The sequence below is a fragment of the Gymnogyps californianus genome, chromosome 6, assembly GCF_018139145.2.
Source record: "Gymnogyps californianus isolate 813 chromosome 6, ASM1813914v2, whole genome shotgun sequence".
Classification (NCBI taxonomy): Eukaryota; Metazoa; Chordata; class Aves; order Accipitriformes; family Cathartidae; genus Gymnogyps; species Gymnogyps californianus.
Window position 1 is genome coordinate 8,576,077 of NC_059476.1, and position 15,575 is coordinate 8,591,651.

The following is a 15,575-nucleotide window of genomic DNA, read 5'->3' on the forward strand; positions in this document are numbered from 1 at the left end:
TCCCTTCTTTATCCATATACTCTAGAACTTCCCCCTTTTACTTCTGTCATACTGTTGAATTTATGTCCTCTTTCAGTTAGATTTGCTCCTTAAAGTCTTTGAGGAAGACGTATAAATAACGTATTGCCCTAGTTGAAAAGCTTTATTAGGAGAATCCAAACAAGTCTTCCGTTGTGTGAGACCAAACCTTATTACTCTCGTAAGTAGCAGGCCTCTGGGACGATCTCGGAAAATGTAGGGGTACAACAGAAAGGTGCTGGAAGTAGCAGACATGGAGATAATGGAGATATATGAAGCAGATGGTAGAACACTGCTCATAGAGTGAGGACATTTGGCAGTTCCTCTGTAAAAGATAATATCAGTTGCTTCAAAATGTTATTGAGAGTACAGGCTGAGCAGCAGTGGTGGAGGATTCAGACATGGCCTGTACAGTAATAGATTGACAGGTCTGTTCCATGGTGATTTTGCCAAAATGATGTGTGTGCAGACGGGTGTGTTACCCTCCTTCACTATCTACCTGCCTGTAGCACATAGCCCTTTCCACCAAGCCCACCAGTGTTTCCAGCTTGTTCTCTTCCTGTCTTGCTGTTAGTGCTTTAACCACCATCAGCACGTGAAGAGTAGTTCCTTGCTGTTCGTTACTTATTCCTCCTTTATATAGGATTTATGTTAGGCATACCGGGGAGTGGTACAATTCCTTGTTTATTCATGTCGTGCTTTATATCGTGTCATTACAGTTTGGGCCATAACCCTTCCACCTCTTCTAGTTAATGTTCCCACATTGCCCTTGACTGTGCTTTTCAAGGATTGCAGGATTATGGGTAAAAGGCAGAGAGGAGGATTCAAATTCGCTATAAGCAGCTGAACAGCTTTCCATATTCTAGCACAGGCAGGAGGAAAGAATGCATATAGTGCTTACAAAATAAGTGTTACGTAAATTCTTCACAAATAAATAATTATCGTGGGATATAAAGCTTATTGCTGTATTTTGGGTTGTTCTGTCTCTGCTAGTTTTGAGTGGTAGTAGTACCTCATGTTCAAAATAGTTAACTCCTAAAACCGCCAAATAAGCCCCAAGTATACCACATTGATGGATATAAACCTATTCCTCAGTTGACCAATTTAAGGGAAAAAAACCTAAACTGGCCCCCAAACCAATAACCTAGTGTTTAGCCATAAGTTTTAATGATACGGGATAATAGCTATTCCAAAAAATGAGTATGAAGGAAACGATTCAGAAGGTTATGTATAAAAGGCTCCAACAAATACATTGAGTTGTATATTGAATTTCCACTTCCATTGGAATGTGCAGCTTTCTGGTATCAACTGTGGTCACAAATGCAACTTTAGGGAAATCCTTATTTCCACTGAAGAGATACGCGTGTCTCGGAGAGCAGAAATACCGAAGGATAAGACAGGTTACAGTTATTCTAATCAGTGACTCAGTGTCTGTTTTGCTTCTGCTATTTAACAGAAGGACTCTGATGCAGATGATGCTGTAGAACAGTTATTTCTTGTTGTTGTGGCTATTGATTTTGGCACAACATCCAGTGGCTACGCCTACAGCTTCACCAAGGAACCAGAATGTATTCATGTAATGAGGTAAGGCCTGCAATGCAGCATTTAGTTTTCGATCATGGTAAGATGGATTGTCTGCAGTAGCTATAGATATTTTCTACAGGAGCCTGAAGTGTCTAGATTTGTCTAGTGTTGCCACAGTGTACACCATTCTTATGGTTATAGTTTTTTGTTGCATCTTACTATATTCTAATTTGCTTTAATAATCAATTTGAACACGTCCTCTCTCTGTTATTTTGCTAAGTTTACAAGATGACATGAGTAAAAGGAGGGATCAGTGAGTATTTAGAATTGTTCAGGAAGCAGTGATAATTATTAAGTCAGGATGCCCTTATCTCAGAGATTGAGAGAAACTACGCATTTATTAAGGGTCATGGTATTTCCCAGGAGCTGCCCGTCCCCTGGAATCATGCTTGTATACAGTTGTGTGTGCAACGCTTAGTCACTTGCACCTAGAAACTGGTAGTTCATTTGGCTGATTTAAGCTTTTTAGCATTAAATTTGAATCAAATCTCTGATAATGAACCAGTGGTACTGGGAAATAAGCAATCAAAAGGCATGTATGTGAAAATTAAGGTTTGATGTGAAATCTGTTCTGTATTATGTGTATGTAAGGGACAGACTTTAAATGCTGTTATGTAGGGTTTTTTATTTTTTTATTTCTTGATTAAACCAACACAATATAAATCTATGCCTATAAATCTAACGCAATCACAAATGCAAAAACTATTATGGCAGGTACCTGAAAGGAATGCCCTACAAACCATTTTTATAGTGTTTTATAGTCTTTTTTAAAAGTTTTTTTTTAATAAATAAAATCCTATACAATTCTTATTAAAGTATCCTTAAAATGACTATATTGTAACAAGACCAAGATACAGATAATTTCAGACATAAACAAGGTATGTATGAAAAGCTTAGCCATAGAAGTTCTTCTAAACAAAGCTGCTGTTATAGCAGTAGGCAATGTACTGTTTGCAGCACTGTAATGCTGAGAACAAAAGGGCAAAAAGACTAACTTGCTGTAGTCCAGTGTGATACACTGTAATTTTTCTAAGCAAAGATGCTAGCTGAATGCAGCTCTCTAAATCTCAGCAGACTGTATTGATTGTGCAGTCAGCCTGCATAGTTGGTTTGTATATGGCTGCAAAGTATTTCAGAGATCTAATGCAACTTTCTTCCTTATGTAATAATGGTAGCATGATTGTGATTTCAGACCTGTGTAGATATTATATGAGGTACTGATGTAAAAAGAAATGAAATAAATTAATTCACATATTTCCCACCAGAAGGGAGGAACATATGTTGGGGGGGGAAATGTATTCAGATTTCCAACAGGTATTTCAAACAATGGAAAATATTTTAATACCAAGAATGATTTATTATCTTTTTTAAAAATAAATATTGCTGGCAGGGAGGGATTTTGGGGAAGATAGAGCTGAAACTGACTTACGAAATAATATTTTTATATATTTATATATAAATACTCATGAAATAATGAAATTCAATGAAAAGAATGGTATATGTATCAAAATAAGGCTTCAGTAGTTCAGAAGGTGTTAAGAGGTTCAAACTCTGTATATAATGAGGCTTACATGTAGGATAATTTACAAGTATTTCAGCAGAGTAAATGTAACTTCCCACCCGCGCTCGAGAATGTTTACATTAAAATAAAGCATACCAATGATGCATGGTCCTCTTTGCTTCCTAACATTTTTTCCACCTTCCCTCCTTAGTGTTGATCCTTTCCAGACATTTAGATTTCTGACTGCCTTTTAACAAAGCTGCTTTTTTGTAAATGTCACAATGAAGGGTAAGATGGGTTTATTTAGAAGGTCGTACTTCAGAAAAGAGTGAACACATAGGGCTTTAGTCCCAAGTTTGAGTGTAGTGTCAGCAAAGTCGTGATTCTAGTCGTGTAATTAGTAGACAAACAAAGTCATGTTTTTGACCGTGTGTTTATTTGCTGTGATGCCCAGTACCAAAAAAAATGAATTTATAAGCATTGACCTAACAAAGTTCTTTAAGTGTATACTTAGCTTTAAACGTATGAGTAGCCTCACTCATGTCAGTAGACTAAAGCATGTGTTTGGAGTTGGGCATGTGTTTCTAGATGATCAATGAATGACTTCACTTTGATTGTATAACATTAGTTACTTTTTTATCAATTTTAGGTAATACTTCACACCTGTCAACTCTTGCTAGTTCCCCATGACTTCTGTAAAGATAGTTGTGGTTACCTTCAGGCTCTTGTTGCAGAGTAGAAGTATATGTTACAATGAGTGCTATTTTCTGCTTACCTTGAGACTGTGAGTAAATGCATATGAACAGCTTGGCCATGAGTTCAGCAAGCACTTCAGCGGGCAGGGCAGTGCCAGAGCCATAATGAAAGACAGTTTGGTGCTGTAGAATGAGTTAATAACGTCTCCTTTGAAGGGAATACATGAGGTCTTACACAGTTTTGAAAAACTCCTGCTGATTTATATGCATATTCACAAATGCAGAAAAATAAATGGAAAAACACATGTGATTATGAAGCAAATTGCAGCCTATCTTTGGAAGGAGGGAGAATGTGGTCTTTTTTCAGTGTAACTTTACTTCAACCTTCAGGTTTTTCCTTTTCCTTCTCTTCCCTGTTTGATTGTAATTCTTGGCAGACACATGCTTGCCTTTCTTCTGCATACACACTCCTAGTGGTGTTTGGCTACGTTTTGATGACCCCACTGTTTCGTTTCCTTGACTGTTACGCTGCAGCTCTGGATCAAATTCTCATCACTCTGCACTGATCACTCTCTCTGCTCTGTCTGTTAGCCAGGTTCATGTGTAAGGAAGGGCATTTCTCTAACCTTAGTATAACCTTCTGATCCTTTCCACACTAACTTTCCTCTTGTCTCTATTTTCACTTTTAATATACAGTCAGATCCTCTGTGGCTATAAACGGGTCTATGCTGCTCTGTTGAGCTATTCCACTTTATATCAGCCTACGAACTGGTCTCGTATGTCTGAATTTAGGCAGAAATCTACCTTGGGTTCTGCTTGAATAGATGTTTAGCTCTGACCCTGCTTTGAGAAAATATCTCCCACATGCATCTAGAGTACTGCTGGCTTGTATTAGTCCATGCTCTTAATAGGCATTTCCATATTTTTTTTTTTTTTCCTAAGAGCATTAGTACCATTATTTTGCCTGTATTGGGACCATGAAAGAAAACTGCAAATGAAGGTGTTGAAATCCCAGCCCTACTGACTAGAAGCCTCCACTAACTGGAGTGAGGCTCGGGCTCCACCTGAGAAGAGTGTCACAGCCAGGAGTTACCATGCACGTGCTTTTGCAGCTGCTTCTCTCTAGAAAAGATGTCACACAGGAATATTTTTAAATCTCTGATTGCAAATGGTAAAGTCAGACTTCCCCTTCTGTTTCCTTATTGCTCTTTCTGTGACTGAACAGTAATACAGGCTGAGAACTTTAGAACATGCTGAGCAATTACCGTGTCTAGTTTCCATCAGAAACCCATCAGGAAGTGAACATCCAGTCTCTAGGTGGCTTTGAAAATTTCAGCCCATACTACTGAGCATCAATTTGTCTTCATTTAAACTGCACCTTAAGTGTACTTATTCTGGAAAGAGAAAATGTGCTTAGCTGTAATGAAAAATAAAGAACTATTGTTATTAGCCACATCCTATTTATGGAATTTCCCACCAGTGACTCAGAATGAATCATTAATGATTCCAAGCGAAAATGATACCAGTCTGTCTCCTCTCTGCTTGCAGCGGGTGTGTGGGATTTAACAATCTGGTGAAATAGGCAGTATTTTCTGTTCATGGGCTGTGGGATCCCAGCTTCTTCACATTGGAACCATGTGTTTGCTGTAACACCTACTCAAAAGATTTTGGAGTTGACCAAGTACATTTCTAGCAGCATGTTAGAAGAAATGACCTGGAGCAGAGCCCTTGCCAGCTGATAATAGCTCAGGGGCTGAGCAGCGGGACTAGGGAGGTTTAGGAAAGTTTTTTTCCGAGTGGATGAAGGTGGAAATCATTCCACTTCTCGTCATGCTGTTTCTGCTTTCAGAGCAGTGGAATTGCCCTCTACACTAAAGTAAATTCATAGACATGTGATTCCCTGCCATCGCTGCTGCTGGTGCAAAAAGGGGCAGATTTTGCTCTGTTTGATCTAGTTGAATGGTCTGAAGTGTTCCCAGCACTTTAGAAGATCCTGTTCCTTGTTACTTTGCCAAGTATTAACCCCTTAGATTGCAGTTTTCCATGTCAGTTGTCTGCCTTGGTCTGGAGGGCAATTAATTTTCAATTGGTTCAACTGTTTCTGAGAGTGAAATGGAAAAGAAGATTTTTTTTTTTTTCCACCTACATAATCTTCCTATGTCACATAAACAAGTACCACAGAACAAGGCAACATTTTTGTGCTTCAGAACAAGGACTTTGGCAGTAGTATATTATGAAAGTGTGTTTTGCTATCTTTAGAAAAAAGCAATCAACATGTGGTTTAATAACGAATGCAGTTGCCTGTGTGATCTTAACTTGGCTCCTGTTTGAGCTGTGTTATGATTATATCTGATAGCATAAAGCAGATTTTCCACTGATGCCTTTTTAAGAAAATGTTTACTGGTAAGTGTGTGTTTCCCATGCTGAAAGTACTTGTATATGGGGTGAGGAGGAACAGTAATGCGAGTTTCTTGTTCTTCCATTCTGCTTTTTTTGTGATGGAGAAGTGAGGAGAAGACAAGAATGCTCACAGCTGTCTCTGTGGTACAACTTTCTACTGTCTGACCTTGTCGTCTCGCCATGTTCCCCCACAATTCCTGCTGCTGGGTGTTCCCATATTCAATGTTCTTATTTATTTCCTTATCCGTTCTGTGAAACAAGCTTTGGGTTGCTTTTGCTTTAATACTGTCGTGCTTCTTGGGTCTTCCTGAAGACACCTTCACAATCTTGATAAGATAGGATAGTTTTATTCACTGTTTTAATGGACAGTAGTGAGGGAAATGTTTTGGTGCCTACAAGATACTTGGGGGTTGGGGAAGTCAGCTTTATTTTTGACAGACTAAAATTTTTACAGCATTTTGGGCATTTAAAACACAAAATCCATCAACTTCAGGTGAGTAGAGAGAGGAACGCAGAGAGCTAAACATCTGCAGACACATCTTCAGAGTTTCAGGTGTCCAGGAAATTGTTGGTTGAACTCGCTTGTCTTGCTTCAGAGAGCATTCTGTGACAGAAACAGGGATTTAATTGACTTCTCCGCAGTGGTGTTCAGATGATTTAAACAGGTCCCTAATTCAAAATGGGGAAAATATCCCGTACAAATAAGCATTCATGGAGTCTGATTGACAATTGGATAGGCCACTCATTTTGAAGATTTGGGTTTTCATTAATAGTGTTCTTGGATAATTACTTGGGGTTTTTTTTCTGTACAATATTTATTACATGCATACACTTAGTTTGAAAATTTAAGTGCAAAACTGCTTCCTTGTTAATTGTGTATGGCTAACTTCAGGGAACCTGTATTCTTATCAAAGACAGAGTATGATTATGTCCTTAAATTATACAACTAACTGCAAAATTTATTGAATTATCTGAAATGAAGATTACAGTCGTCTTTTCTTGGATGTGAATAAAAACACTTGATCTTGGTATTACAAGGATTGAAATTAGTATCTTTGGAGGGGAAAGCAGTCTGTGCGGTCTGCCACCACATTGCTTTTCTCATTATATACTGTTTTTTCTGCTGCTCTAAACATTAGTATCACTTACTGAAGCTGTTTCACTTGTTGGATAGACGATGGGAAGGTGGAGATCCAGGTGTATCCAGTCAGAAGACACCAACCACTATCCTCCTAACACCAGAGAGAAAGTTTCATAGCTTTGGGTATGCAGCAAGAGATTTCTACCATGACTTGGATCCCACTGAATCAAAGCACTGGTTGTATTTTGAAAAGTTTAAGATGAAGCTACATACCACTGGTGTAAGTAATAACCAATTCTCTTGGATAGTTGTGCATTTGCTACTCAAATTAGCTTCCTGTGAACAGTACCAGATTTTTGCCTAAAGATTGCCAACTAGATGTGAAGCAGCTCTATTTCTAAGTTTAGAGAGTAAATAAAGTAAATTAAACTCTTCAGTTAACATTATGATTCATTTTGCTTCTCACTGCATTTGGCAAATGTATTTTGCCAGCCTTCTTTCTAGATCTTAGAAGTTCAATATCTGCTTTGCTTTAGATCTTCATGTCCTAATTTTCCTGGGTGAAATTCCTAGCTGTCTAGGGAGTCTGCATGAGGTTGGTTTGTTCTATAAATTTACTCAGAAAGCAGAAATGGAATATAAGAGCCATACTGAACTCTAGCGCAGAGGAGCAAATTTACCCAGAGTTCATCGTCAAAACTGCAAATGCAAATCATGTTGTTAATTTGACGTTATTCCTACTGTTATTTTTTTGTCTTTAATCCATTCTAGAGTTTTGGGACTTGGCCAGTACTTTCTGTATTGAGGTGTTTTCTGGTTTCATGTGTTGGTGGGAAGCCAAAACTTTATGCTTTTAACTCTTAACTTGGATTAAATATCTTGCATATGCAGCTTTGTTGCAATTAATTACATTTACATTTATTGTAATTATTTAATATTTAGTCCATATTTCTGTCTCTGCCTGCAGTTATCTGTAGACATGGTAGGTGTTTAAAAACAAAGTCTGAAATAAGCAGCAAACGTCATGCTCCAGGAAATTCAAGTGATGAGTTAGATCCTCTTCAGAAGAGTTTTGTCACTTTTTCCTAACCAGGTGGATAATGAAGAATTCCCTTTCCTCAAGCAGTGGGAATTAATGTCATGTTTACCTTTTCCTTTTAAAAACTTCCAGTTATTTTCTTTCATGTAGAATCTCACCATGGAGACAGACCTGACAGCTGCAAATGGCAAAAAAGTCAAAGCACTTGAGATATTTGCTTATGCTCTGCAATTCTTTAAGGAACAGGCATTAAAGGTAGGGTAATGCTTCCTTATCTAGATTTTCTGTATTTATAACTGCTATAAATGTGAGCTTAACACTTCTAACCTTGCCAAGCTTCGACCTCAGTAGTATTTGATGTAAACAAAGCAAGGCAGCTGTAGAAACTCTAGGCAGGTTGTGGACTCTGGAGAGCTCACAATATCCTGAAGTGATTTCCCCTTGCACAGGGGAAGCTTGATTCACTAATAGTAAGTGTATCACTGTAGTGCAGAGTTCTGAATATCTCCTTACTGGCTTAAATATTTTCTACTGCTTTTCTCATGAAAAAACGTTGATTTGAAAAGAAAATTTAAAAGTGCAGGAGCTGAAGCTCAGGAATTAAATTTGAGGCTGGGTTCTGTCCTCGTCCCCTGCACTTCTGCTGCTGGGACGATGGATTGTTCTGTGTTCACACAAGGTTCTCTCTCATGTTAAAGAGTTGGCACAGTGAAACGCAATAGGATGGGCACCTACTGATGTCTCCTGCCCCAACCTGACTTTGTCTTCACTGATTAAGCAAAGGGAAGTTGGATGAGCTGGATTTATTTTGTAATAGAAAGATTATTAAAAGCTTATGTATAATTTGGTAACTTGAATCTCACTGTAAGTCTGTACAAAGATGACCTGCTGAGGTGTACAAGCTGGCTAACCTGGTGGAAACAGTGTAATTATGCCAGTGCAATGATCTGTACAGGCCACTTGATTGCACTGAGAGGTTCAGTATATTAACCTATGTGGAATTCTGCACCAGTGCAGATACATAGCCTCCGTTATCCAAACCAACACAGGTACCTTTGCACAACGCTCCTTTATTCTGTTTTACACAGTTAAACTGTAGTGTGTGTGCCAAAGAGCCACAATTAGGCTATGGTATTTTGGCCCTGTGCTGACCCTTTGCAGGGGTGAATTTCATGTTGTTGTGCTGTTAGATATAATCGTAGAATCATTTAGGTTGGAAAAGACCTTTACGATCATCAAGTCCAACCGTAAACCTAACACTGACAAGTCCACCACTAAACCATGTCCCTAAGCACCACATCTACATGTCTTTTAAGTACCTCCAGGGATGGCGACTCAACCACTTCCCTGGGCAGCCTGTTCCAATGCTTGAGAACCCTTTTGGTGAAACAATTTTTCCTAATGTCCAATCTAAACCTCCTCTGATGCAACTTGAGGCCATTTCCTCTTGTCCTATTCCTTGTTACTTGGGAGAAGAGACCGACACCCAACTTGCTACAACCTCCTTTCAGGTAGTTGTAGAGAGTGATAAGGTCTCCCCTGAGCCTCCTTTTCTTCAGGCTAAACAACCCCAGTTCCCTCAGCCGCTCCTCACAGGACTTGTTCTCTAGACCCTTCACCAGCTTCATTGCCCTTCTTTGGACACGCTCCAGCCCTTCAATGTCTTTCTTGTAGTGAGGGGCCCAAAACTGAACACAGTATTCAAGGTGCGGCCTCACCAGTGCCGAGTACAGGGGGACGATCACTTCCCTAATCCTGCTGGCCACACTATTTCTGATACAAGCCAGGATGCTGTTGGCCACCTGGGCACACTGCTGTCTCATATCCAGCCGGCTGTCGACCACCCCCCCCAGGTCCTTTTCCGCCAGGCAGCTTTCCAGCCACTCTTCCCCAAGCCTGTAGCGTTGCCTGGGGTTGTTGTGACCCAAGTGCAGGACCCGGCACTCAGCCTTGTTGAACCTCATACAGCTGGCCTCAGCCCATGGATCCAGCCTGTCCAGATCCCTCTGTAGAGCCTTCCTACCCTCAAGCAGATCAACACTCCTGCCCAACTTGGTGTTATCTGCATTATTTGGTTGCCCTGATCCTGAATGCACGTTTATGCAGAAAATCTAACAAGCATTAGGGAGAACAAAAAAGTCAGACAGACATCTGTTAGGGGTTTAATTTCTAAATTCATACTGTGTTCTGATGGACTGCCTTCATTTATGTTGCCTTTTTTTTTTTTCCTACTGTGGCAGGTGTTGGTAGGGAAAATTCATTTTATTTTTCATTTCCCATTTGAAATGTTGCAATACTCATTTCTTGTAATATTCTTCTTGGGTCACAAGATTGTTTTTCGTATTCTCCTGTGAAATACATGTCCCCAGTAAATAGTTTTTGAGATTTAAAATCTCATGTAAACAGTCAAATGTGCATTAAGTACACATTGGCTTCAAATGCGCCACTATAATGTCAACGTAAGCATAGTAGTTTCTGGGTCAAATCAGAATATTCATCCAAGCAAGCATTGTTTAAAATAGTCTTGTTGTTAAAAACTAACCTACTTTTTTGAATGGGTTTAATTTTTTTTCTCTGTGAAATCTCAGTCAATTCTTTATGGCTACAGAGAAATAATCCTACCATTACAACTCAAATTCCTCATCTAAGTCAAAGACTTACTTAACTAGATTTTGGGGTTGATTGCGGAGTCACAGGCTTGAACCCGTGCATAGTCTGGGGAAATTCTTAGTGAATATGAATGCTGCTGGGTACAATCCCATATATTTGCTGTGCTGCCTGTTCAGGGCTACATCCTTTCTTGATGTTAATAAATAAATCCCTGTGATTTGTGAGTGCGTGCTGAAACTAATTAGACAAGCGATGTAAATGAACTGTTACTTTGGACTATAATCTATCCATTCCTAGTGCCCTGTGAAGTATAAAGGTACTACTTTTCTAGCATGGATTTTTGAACTGCAGCATAGCTAAACAAACACAACACCTTGGCACAGCACATGCAGAAACATTTTTTTACATTCTAAAGGCCCGTTGTTCACCTTTCTGAACCTTTCCCTGTTTGGATGGAGATTTAGATAGGACATATGGTAATGACATTTCACTTGGAACCTTTCCCAAAACATGTCAGTATATCACCTAATTTGCAAATGCAATACAGACTTTCCTCTTTTTAAAGGGAAAAAAAAAGGCAATAAAAGAATGAAACTAGTCTTGAATGTTTGCTTAAAGCACAATTTTCGAGGAGCAATCAGTCTTTTTTTTTTTTTTAAAGGGTTTAACTGTAACTTCCCCTTGTTAACTGAGTTGTAAAAATTTGATATAGAAGTGGTATATAAAGAAGTCATTGAAAAATCCAGATTGTAAAACATACTGTTCATCAGTGATACCTCAAATATTTTTCTGTGTATTAATCAAGATGCAAGTGTGAATTCTTCAAGCTAACAGCAAATCCCACACTGTGACTAAGAATGTACATAAAAGTTCTGTAATATTGAGCAGTGCATGAGCTGCTTTTGGAAAAACTAACTTTTCTACTTCATGTTAAGCAGTCAACTTTTCTATAGGCCTCCTTGAGAAGGATCAACCCTAATCCCAGCTTTTGGCACAGTGAAGCATTCTTGACAGGTTGGCAATAATTCTGATTTGTAGCATAGATGTAACACGAAAAAAATTGAAGAGAGAGAGTTACTGTTACTAGAGCCAGCAGAAAATAAGGTTTTCATATAAAATTGACACCCGTCATTTTGCATTCACCTCTATTTTCCTTTTATTTAGGAGCTCAGTGACCAAGGAGGCTCCGACTTTGAAAACACTGAAGTAAGATGGGTCATTACAGTGCCTGCTATTTGGAAGCAGCCTGCAAAGCAGTTCATGAGACAAGCAGCCTACAAGGTAAGATTACAGGCTGAATGTAGAAAGGCCCCTTTAAAGCCCTAGTTGATAGGCTAAATGATAAACTGTATTTGGGACAATTAGCTCTAGTATAAACTGTATAAAAATGGTCTAGAAAAGAGTCAGACTAGAAACATTGAAAGAGGAGTTAACTCTACCAAGCAGTAGCTTTGTCATACGTATTCACCTCTTAAATGCCTTTTTCTTTCTATTTACTTTTATATAGTGGTGTCCCTCACTGCAGACTCTGATATTTTAGTCATCTTGTACACTGTATTCCTGCTGAATTCAGTGCACATGGAACAGATGCAGTTTTGAGACCCAAGGGAAAGCTGATTTTAAAATACTGGACACAGTTTTGTTTTGTTATTTTCTTTAGCTCATGACAGACTTTTAAAGTTTAAAAAAAAAAAGAAAAAAAGGAAGGAGGGAAAGCAAAGAGCCTCCTTGGTGGGACTTTTTTTCCAGTTCCCATTTTCCCACAGTAGGAATGAAAGGACTGTGAACCAGATAGTCTGGATATAAAATTAAATTCAAATGTTATTTTCACCAGTAAGAGGTTTATCTGCATTTAACTCTTTCCCCCCAAACCTCCCCAAATATGTGCACTTTCCATATGCATGTCCCTTATTTCAAATTCAGTTTGCGTCTTTAATACACAAGATGTACACATTCTTCTTTTCATCAGGATATTCATTTTCTGTTTTTTTTTTTTTAATTTTTATTTTATTTTTGGTCAGAGACTTGCATCACCCATTGGCAGCAGCTATGCGATGCACAGTTTGTAAAATACCTAGTAGTTCATGAGTAATTTGCAGAGTGCTCCTGGGAAGCACCCAGATTTTTCTAACTCTGTTTCTAACTATCTCTAATGTTGAGCAACATTTTTCTTAACAGTCTTTATTGTGGGATTGCTAATGCTAGTGCCAGAAGCAAAACACTCTTAAAGTTCTGATGGAAGGACACGGTTGTAGGTAAATCTGAAACGCTAGAGACCCATTCATTATCTTTGTATATTGTTGTCTGCCTGCTGTCTGTGTGCATGTGTGCTCGTGAACTGGGAGCTGTGTAAGGAGCAGGGCAGGGTAAGGTAGATCTCTTGGCATTTCTCATTTGTGGCACAATGGAATGTTGTTAATTAGTGTCTGTGTCTGTGGTTGTGTCTGTGATTGTGTACTTTTATCAGCAAGCTTGATAAAGAGCAAGGATTGACAAGGCTTTTAACTCGAGGTGTGTGATCAATTGCAGGAAAACGTAAGAGTTTAGGGAAATAATTGATGTTTACTTGACACATGGTTGATTTTTTTTGAAGTAATGGGGATGAAGAAAGAAGTGCAGAAAACTGAGAATTCTGCATTGCCATTCAGTCTTTCAGATTCCTGTTGCTGGATCCAACACGTTCCTCAAACCAGTATGTACAGATGGATGAGGAGTTGCGGCTCTTGTGCTAGCTATTGGAACATGCAAGCATCTTGAAAATGAGAGCTTGTTGTCGTAAGAGTAATCAGGGCATCGAGCAGAGAAAAGTGTGAAAAGGCAGTGGTAGAAACTTTGTTACTGGAAACACACTGAAGTACAACCACTAGTCTAAGCTGAGAGTTAACTAGTGGGAAACGTTAATGAGCTGTGGAATCTGCTTGAGTAATCTGTGGCAAGTGATGTAGCTCTAAGAGAACAAAAATACTAATGGTTTCAGTCATTGGTTCACAAGGTAAAACCCAGCCTTTCTGGAATGGTTAAGTAGTTGTCTAGGCAAAGCTAAATATTGTATGGAATTAATAAAGTCAAGTAAGAAGTGTTGTAGATCTGCTTCTGCACTCAGCATCTATCAGCTTTTGTACAGCCTACAATCTCAGTGCATCTCTGACATCCCCTCATCTCTGTCATGCCTTAAACAAAACATTGCTAACCTGGAACTCTTGATCTGCCCAAGGGCTCCTGTGACACCCCCTTCCAACTGCTGTGCTGCTTTCTCATTTGAATGAGTAATCTGGGTGTTCCCTTCAGCTCACAGTTCTTCCTCTCTCTTTCCATCCAGCCTATCAAAATCCTGCTAATTCGGTCTGCATGACAGCTTTTCCTGTCTGTACATACTGCTGAGCTTTCGTCAAAGCTGTCACTGATTTTGCATCTTGCTTACTGCAACATCATTCCTTGGCTTTGGAAACTGTAATCTGGCCTGTTTTGTATCTCTTCAGAATATTGCCACTAAAGGGTTTTGTAGCCTCACATTTGACAGGGCATCAACCTACATTTGACTCCTTCATCTGTGTCATCTCAGACATAAGCTGCATGTCCTGGACATGAACATCTGCAATGCTGACTAATTTTCCTCCTCTGAAAGCCTCTCTAAAATGCTGTTTTTTTCACACCTACAAAAACTTGACTGTGATTAACCTACTGATATGTGAAAACTGCTCCTCATTGCTTCTTGCTGTTACTCTGCCTGCCCCGTCTGTATTCATCTATTGTGCTTTTTGTATCCTTAACTCTTTTTATACTTGGGTTGTTACCTCTTTGAAGTAGGTATTTGTTTATTCTCATTTGTCTTGCTCTCTGGGGCCTCCTGAGGGACTAAGTCTGGTAGGCTGTAGAGAGCTGCATGTCTTTACAGTTTCACTTTGCTGAATCAAAATTGCTTTATTCCTGAATAACAGTTCACAGACGCTTCTTCCTGTCCCTCATGCTTAATTTCTGTGTGTCCAGAGATAGTTCTAAAGCTGTGTGATGCTTGTTGAGTTCTGGTCAGACTTGGAGAGACCTCTGTGGCAAGAGCAGAGTGTCATCTCTGTAGGACCCACTTTGGCTTAAGTTTCCTTTCCCAAAGCATGTCTGCTGGGATTAGTGTGCATTGCATCTGTGTTAGTTACATCCTGAATAATGACTCTTAGGATGCATTGGTCAGGTTTGCCATTGTCCCCACCAGTAATATATAAGGCATCATAAATAGCATTAACTTTTCTTGTTTCTGTGTCCTGCTTGTTCCGTTTCAAATTCTTTGCTTTGGTGTAGTTCTGTCAGAAGTGCTGTATTTGCCAGTATTAAAAGGAATCCCATTCTCATGAAGAACTCATATCGTGAGTAATAAATTCAAATTGCTTTTTGATATATTTTCTTATTTTGGAGACCTTGGCAGCGCGGTCCAGTTGGACAGCCTGTGGGAGGCCTCCATCCCGCTCATGTGGGTGGGACCTGCCTTTATTCTTGTCCTTGCAGAAGCAGCCAAATGCAACTACCTGCACTGGACCTGAGGTTTAGACCCCAACAAGAAAAGATGGCTTAGGTGTGGAGGCAAGGCACTTCCTGCTCCTGAACGTGGCCTGGCACTTACAGCCTCATCAGAATGGCGTGTGAACATGGACACAA

General features: G+C 39.3%; 1 protein-coding gene across 1 annotated transcript in view; it reads left to right on the forward strand.

Moving 5' to 3' along the window:
* The window catches only part of HSPA12A (heat shock protein family A (Hsp70) member 12A), a 58,048-nt gene that overhangs the window by 15,698 nt on the left and 26,775 nt on the right, over positions 1–15,575 (forward strand). Inside the window, exons 3-6 of the mRNA XM_050899095.1 lie at positions 1,475–1,602; positions 7,373–7,559; positions 8,469–8,573; positions 12,093–12,209. Of these exons, the coding sequence (XP_050755052.1) occupies positions 1,475–1,602; positions 7,373–7,559; positions 8,469–8,573; positions 12,093–12,209 (537 nt within the window). The remainder of the gene's footprint in view (positions 1–1,474; positions 1,603–7,372; positions 7,560–8,468; positions 8,574–12,092; positions 12,210–15,575) is intronic.